The sequence below is a fragment of the Dreissena polymorpha genome, chromosome 15 (assembly GCF_020536995.1).
Source record: "Dreissena polymorpha isolate Duluth1 chromosome 15, UMN_Dpol_1.0, whole genome shotgun sequence".
Classification (NCBI taxonomy): Eukaryota; Metazoa; Mollusca; class Bivalvia; order Myida; family Dreissenidae; genus Dreissena; species Dreissena polymorpha.
In genome coordinates this window covers 64,888,087-64,904,251 of record NC_068369.1, presented here as the reverse complement: position 1 = coordinate 64,904,251, position 16,165 = coordinate 64,888,087, and the positions used below count along the sequence as shown (strand labels likewise).

General features: G+C 37.9%; 1 protein-coding gene and 1 long non-coding RNA gene across 2 annotated transcripts; one reads left to right on the top strand and one right to left on the bottom strand.

The window, feature by feature from the left end:
* Nucleotides 1–598: 598 nt before the first annotated feature.
* On the top strand, nt 599–3,560 carry LOC127859805 (uncharacterized). The gene is made up of 6 exons (XM_052397310.1): nt 599–709; nt 1,060–1,160; nt 1,814–1,930; nt 2,204–2,518; nt 2,712–2,780; nt 3,454–3,560. The coding sequence occupies exons 1-6, from the start codon at nt 618–620 to the stop codon at nt 3,558–3,560; spliced, it is 801 nt and encodes a 266-aa protein (XP_052253270.1). The 5' UTR covers nt 599–617.
* A 1,621-nt stretch (nt 3,561–5,181) lies between these two features.
* LOC127859378 (uncharacterized) lies at nt 5,182–10,103 on the bottom strand. Its single transcript, XR_008039344.1, has 3 exons — nt 10,042–10,103; nt 8,322–8,386; nt 5,182–5,320 (listed from the first exon to the last, which is right to left on the bottom strand). It is a non-coding gene; the product is annotated as an uncharacterized LOC127859378 (long non-coding RNA).
* Between the last annotated feature and the right edge of the window lie 6,062 nt (nt 10,104–16,165).

The following is a 16,165-nucleotide window of genomic DNA, read 5'->3' as shown; positions in this document are numbered from 1 at the left end:
CTTGGTACGTAATGTGTTTAGCGAATTTTATCAATTTAATTCCACTTATATTTTCACGTTTTTCTTTGAAATATTGTCCAGATTCGTATTTTACTTACAGTAAATTAGTTTGAATCTAGATGTTAATTTTTTTTAAAGACAGTTATCTTAAACATAACAAGTACATCACAATTTTCTTAAGTATAAAAATGAAGTAGCATATGCGTATATGGAGATCACGAGTATATATTTTTAATAATGATACAAATTTCATTAAAATTAAATAACTTACAAGTATTTAATATTTTATTACAAAAAATAACATTATACAATATAGAATTAACATCTGTTCAAAACGTTTTCTTGAAAACAAAATCGCATATCAGCCGCGCTCTGTGAAAACGGGATTTAATGCATGAGCTCAAAATGTTGTCCCAACTTAGCCCGAGAAGTTCGCACAGGCCAACAAGAGATTACACTTTCCGCGTAGACTGAATTTTCGTTTAGAAGAGACTTTCTTAAAAAAACACACACAATAAGAGCGGATATCGTCCACCCAACTTAGCAAGTACGCACATGCATCAAGTCCCGTTTTCTTTCTCAGAGCGAGGCCCAGGAACAGGAAGGCGATTTAGTGCATGATCTGTATTGCAGGGGGACTACAGGGTACCGAGGGGGCGTGTAAGCCTAGAGACTGCTACTCCACCGCCTCCATGTTACAGACGTGCGAGTAAGTCATTTGTGTCACCTTCATCGTCCTTTTTCGGACACTTGTTCACGCTTATTGCAGTACGTTGCGATTTTTGTTCAAATATGACACGAATTTCTTAATTCAACTGAGTTAAGTATTGGAACAACACAGGAAACACTATAATAAAAAAAACGATTCATACCTAAACGCTCTTTTCTTTAAATTCAAATGATAAATAAGGAAGATAATAACCAAATGCGTTGGTGGATGTTGGTTCACGAAACGTTTTATCGCTAATACATTTAGCATAGCTGCTGGACGCATTTATTGTTCCTCGGGTATTCCATATATCCACACAATTATTGTAATAGTATCCAATGTTTTTGCAGTAAGTATACGAGCATGCTGCAGTGTATGAAACGAGAGTATGACGGCTGTACGAGCAACGCGGACCAGCAGTCGGTTATCACCACAATACTGGCCATCAGACGTGAGTTGTCTTTAGAACTCGTTCTTTGCTTTAGTAATGCGTCCACCAGTGTATTGCTGGAGCTCGAACATATGAGTCGTGTTCTGAGAAAACTGGGCAAATTTTCTCTCAGACGGACAACTGAGGACATATGTTCGAGCTCTGTGAAAGCTGGGCATAATGAATGTGCGTAAAGTGTCGTCCCAGATTAGCCTGCGCACTCCATACAGGCTTATCAGGGACGACACTTTCCGCTTAAACTAGATTTTCGGTAAAAAAGGACTTCCTTTAAACGAAAACTACCATTTAAGCGGAAAGTGTCGTCCCTGATTAGCCTGTGTGGACTGTGCAGGCTCATCTGGGGCGACACTTTACGCACATTTATTATGCCCAGCTCTCACAGAGCTCGAACATATGTCCTCAGTTGTCCGTCTGAGAGAAAATTTGAGATCATTCATAAGGTATAGATCAAATACTGTAAAAGAAAGATGTTTTTATGCAATACTTGTTTTTTCTCAGTCTGGTAGGTTTCAAAATTTCAAGTGTGCGCTTAACAAAGAATAAATACCAGTGAGTTCTTTTCATCATATGTATATGTCTCAAATAATTATCACTCACATATGAATACTATAATAAAAAGGTAACGTATTTCAAATTATTTATTTCATTTCTAGGGAAACCAATATGTGGCTGGGACGTGCAGAAGATTACTGCGCTGATGGCGTCACGCTCTGACCTCGTGTCGTCGATGCTCAGGCGCTCAGACGGCACAGCCATGTTGGCACTTGCAGGTATATGTAAAACTGAATTTAAAACTATATTAAAATTCACAATTGCTTGTTCATGTGCTGTTGTTTTTTATTCCGTTGAAGCAGGGCTTTCTACCGCAGGGGTATATCTAGGTTATTTTTCTAAAATTCATACATTTACAACAATGTATACTTCATTTAACCTGAATGTATTAGAGGCAATACTTATCATTATTGATGAAAAAGTGAAATAAAATGTATTTATATTGCAAACACGTAAACCTGATTAGTAAAGTTTGTATGTCCTTATTATAGATGACGATTCTTTCGATGACGATGGTCCATTCGGCGACGATGATTCAAAGGATGACGATATCGATGGTCCGTTTGACGATGTATCAATGGTCGATGACGGTCCCTATGATGATGACGACGGTCCCTTTGATGATGACGACGGTCCTTTTGATGACGACGACGGTCCCTTTGATGATGACGACGGTCCCTTTGATGATGACGACGGTCCTTTTGATGACGACGACGGTTCCTTTGATGACGACGACGGTTCCTTTGATGAAGACGACGGTCCCTTTGATGATATGGGACATAGGGGTTTGCTGCCATCACTTGCAGGTAAGGAGGCATTTTAAGGCAAGCTCGAGGCGGCTTAAACACAGACGCCGTATACACTTTTATAAAATAAACAATCTTAACATGTGGGCTCTTTGGAATGAAACGTAATGCTAACGTAACCAAATTATGGTTTTGTATTTTAATTTATATAAACATAAATTATGTTCAGTTGTATGATATTTTCATTTTTTAGGGTCTCCGCGTTATAAAGCTGTCCCTCCCCCGGCCCCGGGCATTATAACCGACAGAGGGGGCGCTATGAGTAAGTCCATGTTTACAGGTCAACTAATAAAGTACATCAAACTAAATCCTTTGTGTAGATTTTAGTTTGCATGGTTTGTTTGGTAAGGTTATAGCGTACAATAAAACTGGCTGTTATTTTGAGTTTTCCGAGTTCACACAAAACTAGTAAAATGGTAAAATCAAAAAGTTGTGAAAATTGTTTGTATGTTCATTAATGGTTTTAATATAAAGTCTTTTGCGTTCCTTATGTAATGTTTAGCTTATCTTTTGCATACGTTAACACACTGCATTTACTAATTTACTTTGGGCCATCAGCACACTTCTCGCGTATAGATATAGTACGAGTTTAGCGTATGATAACTTTGCCCACGAAAGTGGTTTATTTCCAAATGATTTGAGTCGTGTTCTGAGAAAACTGGGCATAATGCATGTGCGTAAAGTGTCGTCCCAGATTAGCCTGTGCAGTCCACACAGGCTTATCAGGGACGACACTTTCCGCTTTTATGACATTTTTCGTTTAAATGAAGTCTCTTCTTATCGCAAAAATCCAATTTAGGCGGAAAGTATCGTCCCTGATTAGCCTGTGCGAACTGCACAGGCTAATCTGGGATGACATTTTACGCACATGCATTAAGCCCAGTTTTCTCAGAACGCGACTCATTTATATCTTGATATACCTATGTCATTTACAGTGGTTAGAGGCTCATCCTCAAGACATGCCTATTCGGGAAGCAGTTCTGTCCACATCACCATAGCAACTGTGTTGCCATGGGCTGCTTTTATACGTTTTGTTATGTGAATTCCATTTCATCATTGAATTGTGTTGTAATAAAATCGTTATTATGTTATCACTTGTCATTCTTCCTGATAAATGTATCACGTGTTTGAAGGTCGGCCCGTTTGACGTGTATATCGAAATAGCTAGCTTGACATACTATACTTAAAACGTAATGATGAAAAGAGCGAAATTCTGAAAAAAAATCGCTGCAACACTTACGGAACAGTTTAAACCATGTCAACCAACCTTGGTTCCAAATGCAAACAAAGTGAAACTTCATCGGCATCAGCAGAAACAAGAAATATCTTCAAAGCAGTGCTTTCTTCGTACATCCCGATTTTGAAATAAAGTAAGGAAACATACTGTTTTAAACATTCAACTGAAAACAAATGTTTAATTGTTGTTGTTGTTTTTTCACGTCTTAATCGCCAATCCACCGCATGGAATGTGTGTTATAAAGTGCGCGTATATTCAAACCACATAATAGTGTTCGGAAGTATAAATTATACTATGGGAGATATCCTTATACATGTCCCACATGGCTAATTATGAGTTTACTTATTCTCGATCAAAATATATGGTATGTTAATATTTTAATAAAACACAGTTTTCGTCCTACACACTCAAATCACAATTTCAGAGTCGCGTCATGCGAAAATGGATCTTATGGCGTTTCGGCCAGCGTAGCTCAATCCCACTTTGCGAAATTGCGCAGTTTCAGGAGCTGCACTGTCCGCTATACAATCACGTTATGTTTTGTGGTCTCATTAGGTATATCCTGACCTAATGTGAGATGCACGGGCTGGGCTATAGCTACGCTGGCCGCATATGGCATAAAACCCATTATCGCATGAAGCGGCTCTTAAAAAATCTCGTTGCTTCATGCAAATGAAACCTCTAAGCACAATGTATCGATAGAAAATTGTGTTTTTTGTACAGGGTGCAGAATCAACGGGGTTTTCAGGGGTGTAAACGCGGGTTGGATAGAATGTAAACACACCGTTAAGGACTCTTTTTGGTATCTCAAGTAATTAACATACATTTGCAAAATATATTTCGTGCACAAAAGACAGTTTTTCTTCAAGTTCGTGTCTATATCTTAAGATTTAATAATAAATCCTATAATACGTTTGAAATTGGTGCCAAGGTTTCACGTTGCGTGCTGCATAACCGTGATGATGAATGCTACATACACGTGGAGCTTGGCTTAGAACACAAACTTTTTCAATACAGTAATGTTTATGTATTTCACATTGCCATGAGCAGCATACAAACTGTCTTTTTAGGCTGGAAAGTGTGCGGCATTCTAAAAATTGAAACAAGTAAGGGTATACATCGGCGAAAAACCTGCCTTGGCACGGACGTCGCCATCTTGACTATCACGTGATATATCCTCTGATATATCTCCCATGGACATGAGTGGGTCATTGCCTACAGAATACGAAACGATACGCCTTTAAAACACAGACCTCGCCTGTATCAAGAAGTGAATGGAGAATTAAATAATAATAAACTAAATGAAAACTAAGTTTATTCAGTGAACAAAGTGCCTTCAAAGGTTAAGCGTGAACATAAATCAGTCAATCAAAGTCAGCCATATTAAGAAATACGCCTCATTAACAACTGATTTTTTAGTTATCCCCTATAATACACGTAACCAAAGTTTTTGAAACATTATCTCAAATTATGAAATGCAATCTTCGGAATTATTCATTTGGGTCTACTGACGGGAAATTTCTCACGGTCGCTAATAAACGTCATAACCGCTCCACCACGGTGACCTATAAAATGTACATTAACTATTAATTTCTTCATAAAGTTCTGACAAAACTCATTATATATTTCTGAAAATGTATTAAACCAACCAGTATTAGGATTATACTGACTCGAATACAAACGCGTGTGTTTGTTTCAGATGTTCAGTTGGGATTTTGCTTTCGGTACCAACCATGTTACTAGTATAACACAAAAAAAGTTGTTCTTAAGATGTCATACATTAATCTTTAAATCCTTCAAAATGAATACTGCTTTACTTAGTAATCAACCTTGATAAACTTATTCAGAAATAGAAAATAAAGTCCTAAACAGTATTGTTGTAAATACAAAAGCACGCAACGATACTACTAAAAATGAACGACACACGGAATTGTCGCTCAAAGTTATGGCAATAAAAAATTCGTGGGTCATTGTTGAGTGTCATTTTTAAATGTCGAGCGCGAACCACAATTTTCAATTCCTCACGTCTCACTGATCTACGACCGTAAATTGGAACAAATGGGTTAAATTGTGCCGTTGGTCAGTGTGTTGCATCGAATGTCGTGTGTCGCGCTCTAAGATTCCGGAGATAAAAATCACGTTCAATCTTTTTTTTTCAGATCTATTAGGGTATGGGTAAAGAGCTAAAGATCCAATGAATATCTGGCATACTTGATGCGTCTTCTCGAAGGGAATACATGAGCAAAAGATTATACCTATCAACTAGCAAAGATCTATTTATAAAGTTTCTGTATAGTTATAAGCACATCACCATGTCATCATTAGGCCGAATATATTAACTCATATTTCAAAATAAAATCGGATTTATTTCGACGGCAGTAATCTGTTCAAAAAGTTGTGTGAATGTTTGTATTTTAAGATCGCACGTTAACAAAAAAGGAAATTGCATTCCTCAGGCACCTGTGTTACTGCAAACCATGCAAATTCACTTACGTGTTTGCACATACTTCGATTTGTTTAATTAAATAATATCAGCAATATTATGAAGATAATTGTGTTAATTAAACTTAATTTAAATTACATAATAACTTTTAAATTAAATCTTATAAACCAGTCTTCATATTATTGTTGCGAGTAAGTCTTTAATCTTCCGAATGCAACATAATCGCCTCAAAACTACACGGGTTCTTTTTAAGAATCACCGTCCTCTTCCCAACGCCTTTTTCTTTGTAAAGCCAATAAAACTAGTAGTATCATCTTCCTTAAATGGCTGCAGGTTGTTTTCATCAGAGCGGTTCTTGTAATAAGCCAGGATTAATTCATACTCAAGCCCTTTGTCATCAGTGTAGATTATGCCATGACTCGCTTTACCATCATTACACTCCTTCACATAAATGGGGCTCTTGCCATCATCAATGCAGCCCGTATCATCTGTACGGCTGTTGTCATCAGTTTTGCCGCTGTCATTAGTGAGGCCCTTGTTATCACCAATGCCACCGTTCTAATCATTGAGGCCCTTGTCATTGCAGCCGTTGCCACCAGCGAGGTCATTGTCATCATAATTGCAGCCCTTGTCATCAGTAAGTCCATCGTCCTGATAATTGCAGCCATTTTCATCAGTGCAGCCCATGTTATCATTGCGGCCCTTGCCATTAGTAATGCCCTTGCAATCAGTGCATCCCTTCACATAAGTTAGGCCCTTATCATCACCAATACAGCACGCACCATCTAAGCAGCCTTGTCATTTATTAGGCTCTTGTCATTATTGAGGCCCATGTCATAATAATTGCAGCCCTTAATTAGTGAAACCCTTGTCATCATCATTGCAATCCATGACACCAGTGAGGCCCTTGTTATTATTATTGCAGACCATTTCACTTGTGAGGCCCTTGCCATCGTAAATGCAGCCCTTGTAATGATTGCGGCCCTTTTCATAAGTGAGGCTCTTGTCATCATCATAACAACCCTTGTCATCGTAGCGGCCCTTCTCATCAGTGAGTCATCGTAATTGCAGCCCTTGAGGTCAGTGCAGCCATTGTCATCAGTGCAGCCCTTGTTGTCCTTGCAGCCCTTGTCATCAGTGAATCCTGTGCCAGTAGTGAGGCCCCTTTCAATCTGGCGGTCTTTGACATCATAGCACCCTTTGTCACCATTGAGAGCCTTGTCATCACTATTGGAGCCCGTGTAATCAATAAGGCCCTTGACATCATCATTGAAGCAATCGTCATCAGTACAGCCCTTGTCATTATTGCAACCATTGTTATCTGTGGGGCCTATGTCATCAGTACCTCCCTTGTCATCGGTGCAGCCCTTGTCATCAGTGCACCCCTTGTCATCAGTGAGGCCTTTGTCTGCAGTGAGGCTCTTGTCATCATGGAGGTTCTTGTCATATGTGCAGCCCTTGTCATCGTTATTTCCGCCTTTGTCAGCAATGAAGCCTTTGCCATCTGCGCAGCCCCTGTCATCTGTGCAACCATTATCATCGCTGTGGCTCTTGTCATCTGTGAAGCCCTTCTCATCTGTGCAGCCCTTTTCATCCGTGCGGCCATGGTCATCACTGAAGCCTTTGTCATCTGTGCAGCTCTTGTCATCTGTGCAGCACTTGTCATCTGTGCGGCTCTTGTCATCTGTGCAGCCCTTGACATCTGTGCAACAACTGTCATCTCTGCGGCCAGTGTCATCACTGTAGCCTTTGTCATCTGAGCAGCTCTTGTAATATGTGTAGCCTTTGTCATCTGTGCAGCCCTTGTCATCTGTGCAGCTCTTGCAATCTGTACAGCCCTTTACATCTGTGCAGCCCTTATCATACGTGCGGCTATTGTCATCACTGTAGCCTTTGTCATCTGTGCAGCTCATGTCATCTGTGCATCTCGTGTCATTTGGGCAGCCTTTGTCATATGTGCAGCCCTTGTGAACTGTAAGGCTCTTATCATCAGTGAGACTCATGATTTCAGCCAACCTCTTGTCATCATATAAAGAATTTTCATTACTCAAGCGTGTGTCACTACCAGCTTGGGCAATAACATTTCCGCCATGGTTCAACCTTTTGCAAGTGCTATGACTTACCGCTAATTTTTCAGCAAACGTCGCTATGTAAAGCTGTTTCGAATGTTCCGCATCTTGTAGATGACCTGCAATTGAATGCTTTGATTATAACCAGAAAGGTATAAAAATCCTGTATGCTGTAATAATCATAAATATTAACTTTAAACCCCGGAAATTCTTATATTTTAAGCACTCATCGATATTTCTGAGACTTATACAAGAAAGATTTATGTAAGTTTGCGGATCAATCCGAACAACTGACGTCCAGAGAAATTATTTTTTTTATTCAATAGGTTCGTTGTTGTATTTTTGAATACCGGTACATATGGTAGAATAAATATATGTACGTTTTCGGACAAACAACAAAATCCAGCTGTAGTCTATGCAACTGCCCTTTGCCTTGCGGACGTTTTTGTCAACTGATCAGTTTCGAATTCTGTCGAGATATAATAAAACGAATGCGTTTACCGTTGCATTATGGTTGTTCAATAAAAGTGACCTTTCACGTACTCACAAGGTAATTATGATGACAGATTATTAATAAGGCGATCTAAAAATAAATGTGAAACAAAACATGAAATAATTTATAAAAGATCTTTGACTAGCATATACCAATAATTTTTCGAAGTCGCTTGGATCTATAAAAAAAAACACTTACACATTACAAATAGAAATTATCATTTCAAGCATACTGCTCCACGTGGTATGCGTAAGATAATCCACTTTTTATTTTGGTTTATAGTCCATAAATATAAATAGCATATTAAACATTTACCACCCTGTAACAATGATATATATATAATATTATAAAGCGACTGTTTCCAACCACTGTGCTCTATTACGTTTGATAGAATGCACATAATGTATTTCTTTATTATCACTTCCTTGTGATATGTAACATACAGTAAAATATGATTAAGACTGACTGTACTTTTTACAAGTTGTAATAATTTTCTGTACTGTTCCGTGATATCAAGAGGAAAGCTATTGTTTGTGACAGTAGAGTTGAAAATCAACTTGGAACTTGACGATTAGAACGTTGATTTACCAATTGAAAAAATAAGCATATGAATGCTCCTTTAGTCGCTGTCGAATCATACACTTCTAAAAAGTACTCTTAAATTTGCAATATGCATTGCTACGGAAAATACGCTTAAAGGCACCCGACCACACATCCCGACACTTTAGTACATTGGGTAATTTGCAGTATTCTTTTGAGTACCCGGGGTAGTTTTAAGTTGTACCTGAGCTGGCAATCACCAATGGAGCCATAATAACTCGAGATAGAACCGGTCTAATGGGTTTGAAATAGCGATAATTAGGAATAGCGGACTTAAACTTGAACATTAAGTTTTCTTATTTAATAAAGAAGGAAAAACTGGAAACACAATAATTCGAAATGACGAGGACTTTGAATAAACGGTGTTCAAAATAACGACGATCAACGGTAGTAATAAGTTTTTACAAACAGGGAGTAAGCCGTTACTTCCAATTCTGAACATAATCTGATAAAACGGACACAGTTGCATCAGTGGTATACAATTATGAACACATAACTAAATGTGATTTTCGGAGCCTCATCGATAAATGAAATAAGGAAATTAATATTAAATTATTTAATATATGTCTTTAAAAATAAAACTTATTATGATCTCAAATGAACATCAACGGACACAATACATTTGAATTGAATATGAAGTGTAAACGCAGAATATTATCAAAGATTTACGATAAAACGTACGTTTTATTTTGCGATGCGGCCTGGCGCATAGAAATCCTTCTTTTGTAGCCTCTTCGAGTACGTAGCTCTGCACCCGCCGTCGTACGGTTGGGTACATCTCACTGCATGATACGCCCGCTTTGTGTAGTTCTACTGCAAGTTTCGCTATCATAGGCATAATCACGTCGTTCATAAAAGCTGGATAGCCCCCCCCCCCCCCCCCTTGGCTGACGAAATACCTTCCAACTGGGGTAAGCTGGAAAAGATTTCGCGTATCTTGATTAAGTGCGATATCGTACATTTGTGTTTATTTGAATATTACTCGATGTGTCGTTGCGTCTGTTCTCTTTTATTGCTTAATGCGTTTTTAACGGCAATAACGTCAATGACGCAAATGACGATGTGACGTTGCAAAATCGTCCAATCGTTCATAGGCTAACATAATTACCGTGGTCCGCTCGGAGTTTTCCGTAAATATTAGAAGCCAGTCGATTGGGCATTCATATTTCCAAACCTTAACGGGTACTTTTTCTACCAGTGTTAATAAGAATAGTCTCATTAAAACACATACAAGGACCATATTCAAGTGCAATAAAATGATGCTCTGTTTGATCAGCACGGTTGTCCAGCATGGTAATGTACATGACCGTATATGTCATAAAATTGTGAGAAATATTCCCGTAGGAAACTATGCCACTATATTATTGTCGCAATTGCGTCGGATCTAAAAAATGCCAAGTTTTAGCAGGATGTTGTTGTAAAGGGTACAATTACTCTAAATACTTGTATGTGCCTTTTGTTTAGTCCATAATATGTTGAGTGTTAAAGTAATAATCATTTTTCGCACAAAAATAATTCCTTCACTTTCAAAATGGCAGCAGCGCTGTAGATTGATTTACGTCATGCGCATGAACACACAACTTTAGAATTAACACTTGCAAAAATATTAATAATAACCTCATTTTATGCAATATAATTAAGATGATATATAAATATCTCGTTCTTCATACGTGTTAACCGTTAACTCTATCTGATTCATACGTAACTCTTTGAAACGCTGGCTGCGTAAGAATATCAAAAGATTTCATGATGAAGCATATCGAATTGTATTTAAATAAATAAATGTTTCACGTTATTGATATATTCTTTGTATTCTGTCCTGACCAGACTACGAGGTGTGTATGCTTGGGTTATCGCAGCGCTGGCCGCATATGAAAAAGACCCCATTTCAATATATTAAGTCGGATCTGCGCGCGTTATGTTAAGGTCATTTAAAGGGGCCTTTTCACAGATTTTATCATATTTTGAAGTTTGTCATTAAATGCTTTATATTGATAAATGTAAACATTGGATCTTAAAAGCTCCAGTAAAAAATCAAGAATAAAATTTAAAAAAAGGAAAAAAAAAGTAACCGGTACCATGACTCAAACCAGTGACCCCCGGAGTCCTGGAGTTAGTCTGAAGTAAAAACGCATTAGCCCTCTCGGCTATTCCGCCGTGTATACACGGTTGTAAGTATTTTATACATTATATACGCAATCTTCATAGTTTCGTAAATTTAAACGACAACAACAGAACTCTCCAAATTATTCAATCGTTTCGCGTTGCAACGCTTTATAATTTTTAGGTTTTCAAATCGTCAAAAGATACATATAATGGCTATATTAGACTACGGTAAATGTTCAGTAATACTGTTTTCTCACAAATATCATCACTAAAACGAAAATTTGCGAATCTGAAACAACTTTTTTCAATTTTGTCAATTTACCAAACCGTGAAAAGATCCCTTTAAGGTGAAAAGCTGGGTAAAAGAGCTAAGCCGAAAAACGCTTGTAACAGCACGTGACACGAATAATACCACTAGACACAGAACGACACCATTACATACAACCTCTGTGGAGTGTTCAGAGATTTGATTGGGACCAGCATAGCAAATTGTATGTGAGAGCAAGCAACGACATTTCTGCGTGGAGATTGCATTACAAACAGTAAAACACCATTACACGCAGTCAAACACCATTACACGCAGTTCAACAACTCTAGACACAGTACAAAACCAATAAACACAGCATAAAAATACCACTAGAAGCAGCACAACAGCACAGGGCACAGCACAACACACAGCACATTGTGAATAATCACGCCAATCGAATATGATGAACAGATCGACAATTGAGGTTTGTCAACTTTGTATGTCATCTGTCGTCCTGTACGCCTTTTATGATCTTAACAACCTACCTTCCACATTTGGGACTTTTTCAAAAAGTTGTAGATGTATTTTCTAATGACTTTATGTATCCTTTGGTTTCAAATAACTTGCCTATGTTCACTTGTAACATCATTTTCAAGTGGGCTTATTGATATCCATATCTCGGAATAGAGAAACATAGGTCTTTAAAAATTTCTTGTATTTTGAAGTTCTTTTTTAATATATATAAAAGCTTTATTGAAGCAGAGATCTACGTCTCTGATTGAAGGTATGTGTTCATTCCCCGCACAGTATTCACAGTATGCAAACATGCACATAACTAACAACCCACTTTATAAAACGGAAAAGTCTTCAAAAGATAGCTTTCATTATACGTAGTCACATAGGATACGCAACTTGCTTCAAGATTATAAAGCGGATAAGTTAGAATTATTAGTTCTCCGCGTTACATCGTATAGCGGAGTACTTTTGTCCTGACGGACATGAGAAAACAAACCGGTTTTGCAAGTTTGTTTGAGTAGGACTATTTATAGAAATAAATAGCGTTCGATTTCAGTTCTAGCGAAGTCGTCAACGTGGCAACATCGTGAACCGAAAATGGAGGAGCACATCAATCTTATTAGCGATAGTGTCGATGAAAAGTTGAAATCTTCTTAAGCAGAGCACAAGAATTCGCTGCTTCATGACATGGAACGCATTGTAGAAAATATAAGTTCAAAAACTAATGTGTCTCAATTAAATCAAATTTCGAGCATAGTATCTGGCGTATCATCGTTTAAAAAATATCAAATGAAGAACAATTTAAGCACAATGCGCAAGTAAATTTTGCGCTAGAGGAAGTAGAACATTTGTTGGCAAATCGAAATTTCGAAGAAACGCGACACAAAGTAGCATAAGTAAAAGCACTGGTTGTTCACCGTCAGAAATTAGTCAGATTGGCTGATGAATCAGAGTTGGGTTGGAGATTCGTGAGCGAATACGAGTCTAACCCGCTAGCATCTGACTCCGAAGACGAAAAGCGGATGAACAGGGCAGAGGCGCGGGCAAACAAGAAGTTGAAAGCGAAGAGATCGAAAAAAAATCCCGAGGCGCGCGCAACTGGCCATACCGGAAGCCGGTAGTTGCAACCAACAATGCAACCCAAGGGGTGTCGATGAAACAGTCCTTGAGACGCCCAGGGCTATGTTTCGCTTGTGGAAAGCCGGGTCTTTGGAAAGGAGCAGCTGAATGTTCAGCCAGCAACTCAAACAATAAGAAAAGTATTTTTATGTTTGAGACACCGCTATCCAAAAGATTGGTAGTTCCGATTTTGTCGGAAAACGGTAACGTACTTAAAGTTGTAAAAACTGAAATGGATCAAAAGGATCCAATTACAGAGATTGATACCGGAAGTTCGCCGGTAAGTAGACTGAAGGCACACGTGGCCAAGTGGCAAGAAGCTACTGATAGTAAGTACATTTTAGATGTAGTAAGGGACGGATACAAGCTTCCTTGTAAAACTGTTTCCGAACATTCTCAGATGAGAAACAATTACTCTGCGAGAGTAAATTCAGTATTTGTAGAAAGCGAAATAAAAGCTTTATTAGAGAAAGGTGTTGTTTCGAGATGTAACGCTATTCCACATATTGTTAATCCGCTTACAGTAGCATTTAATAAGAAAGGGAAACCAAGATTAGTTCTAGATTGTAGGTATATTAATCCACACGTGCACCAGTTTAAACTAAAATTTGAAGATATTAAAGGGGCCTTTTCACAGATTTTGGCATTTTTTTAACTTATTCATTAAATGCTTTATATTGATAAATGTAAACATTGGATCGTAAAAGCTCCAGTAAAAAATCAAGAAAAAAAATAAAAAAAGGAAAAGAACATTGCCCGGAGCAGGTTTCGAACCAGTGACCCCTGGAGTCCTGCCAGAGTCCTGAAGTTAAAACGCTCTAGCCTACTGAGCTATTCCGCCGAGTATACAGATATGACGTATTTTATACCTTATATAAGCAATCTTCGTAGTTTAACAAAATTTAACGACAAAAACAGAACTCTCCAAATTATTCAATCGTTTCGCGTTGCAACGCTTTATAATTTTTAGGTTTTAAAATCGTCAAAAGATGCATATAATGGCTATATTAGAGCATGGTTAATGTTCAGTATTACTGTTTCCTCACAAATATCATAACTAAAACGAAAACTTACGAATCTGAAACAACTTTTTTCAATTTTGTCAATTTACCAAAGCGTGAAAAGATCCCTTTAAAGTTGCTGAAGCTTTGTTTGAGAAAAAATCCTATTATTAACTTTCGATATTAAAGGAGCATATCATCACATTGATATATTAAATGAACATAGAAAATATTTAGGATTTAGCTATCAAGACAATAACGAACAGTGTTATTATATGTTTAATTCGCTTCCATTCGGCATAAAAACAGCCGGTCATATTTTTACTAAACTTCTTAGAGTTGTAATAGCATTCCTTAGATCAAAAGGACTGAAAATAATTATGTTTTTGGATTATGGTATTGGTGGAAATGAAGAATATGATAGAGCATAAATATGCAAGTGGCTTTACAAGAAATAACCTGGTAGAGTTTGGATTTTTATTGGCCGAAGATAAAGGTAATTTAATTCCTTCTCAGAGAGTAGAATGGTTAGGGCATGTGCTTGATATGCAAACAAATCGGCTGTTCATTACTGAAAACAGAGTGACTAGACTTGAGAAAGTATTGATTCGATGATCTATCAAATTCATCAAACGAGCGAAAAAATATTGCCAGTAAGGTTCGTAGCTAGCATTGTAGGGCAGACAATTTCTCCCGTTATTGTGACAGAGCAAGCTATTTTCGAACTTACGTTCTGGAAAGAAAATGCTAGGCAATTAAATAGCAGTGGTAAATATTTCAAACACAATCAAGTGTGTTTGTTTAATATATTTGCTGATGCAAGTAATGGAGGTTTTATAGAAAGTTGTAGTTTTCATGTTGATAGGCAAAATGATAGTCAAGTTTACGACTTTCATGGAAATCAAGGAGCACATGTAAACAGCAATTTGTTTAATTCACTTGACGAACAGAGTACAGGTACGGACGTACGGTCTCTGAGAAAAGGTATGTTATCGCTCCCGGAATTGAGCAGAAAGAGCAAGCTATGGTCCCCGGAAGAAGACATGGATCCCAGTAGACTGCTCCCGGAAGTGAGCAGAGAGAGTATGCTATGGTCCCCGGAAGTGGACATAGAGCCTATGCTATGGTCCCCGGAAGTGGACATAGAGCCCAGTAGATTGCTCCCGGAAGTGAGCAGATCTTGTATGCTATGGTCCCCGGAAGTGGACATAGAGCCCAGTCAATCGCTCCCGGAAGTGAGCAGAAAAGGTACGCCATGGTTCCCGGAAGTGGACGTAGAGCCCATAAGATTGCTCCCGGAAGTGAGCAAAAAGTGTATGCTTTGGTCCCCGGAAGTGGACATAGATTCCGTAAGATGCCTCTCGGAAGTGAGCAAAAAAGGTATGATTTGGTCCCCGGAAGTGGACATGGGTTGTAGATTATATGGTAAGTCGGCAGAAGGTGACGAGTTTAATCCTTTTTGTATAAAGGAATGTGATAATACGGTAAAAGATGTAGAAGTAATTGGCATCTGGTTTGATATAGAACAGACACGCAGCTCCACTTGGCGAGAAGCGGAAGCAGTTAACAGAATAGTTAAAACTTTGGGTAATACTTAACAAAACTCGTACAAAAAATTGTATTCAGACAATTAAAATGTAAAATCAATATTACAGAATGGTAGTCGAAAAAATGATATTCATGAAATAGCTTTAGATTTAAATATTTTTGTGATCAAAATAATATATCAATATGTCCGGAATGGATTCCAAGAGCAAACAATGAAAAGAGCGACTATTTAAGTAGATATTTTGATTCAGATGACTGGCAGATAAAG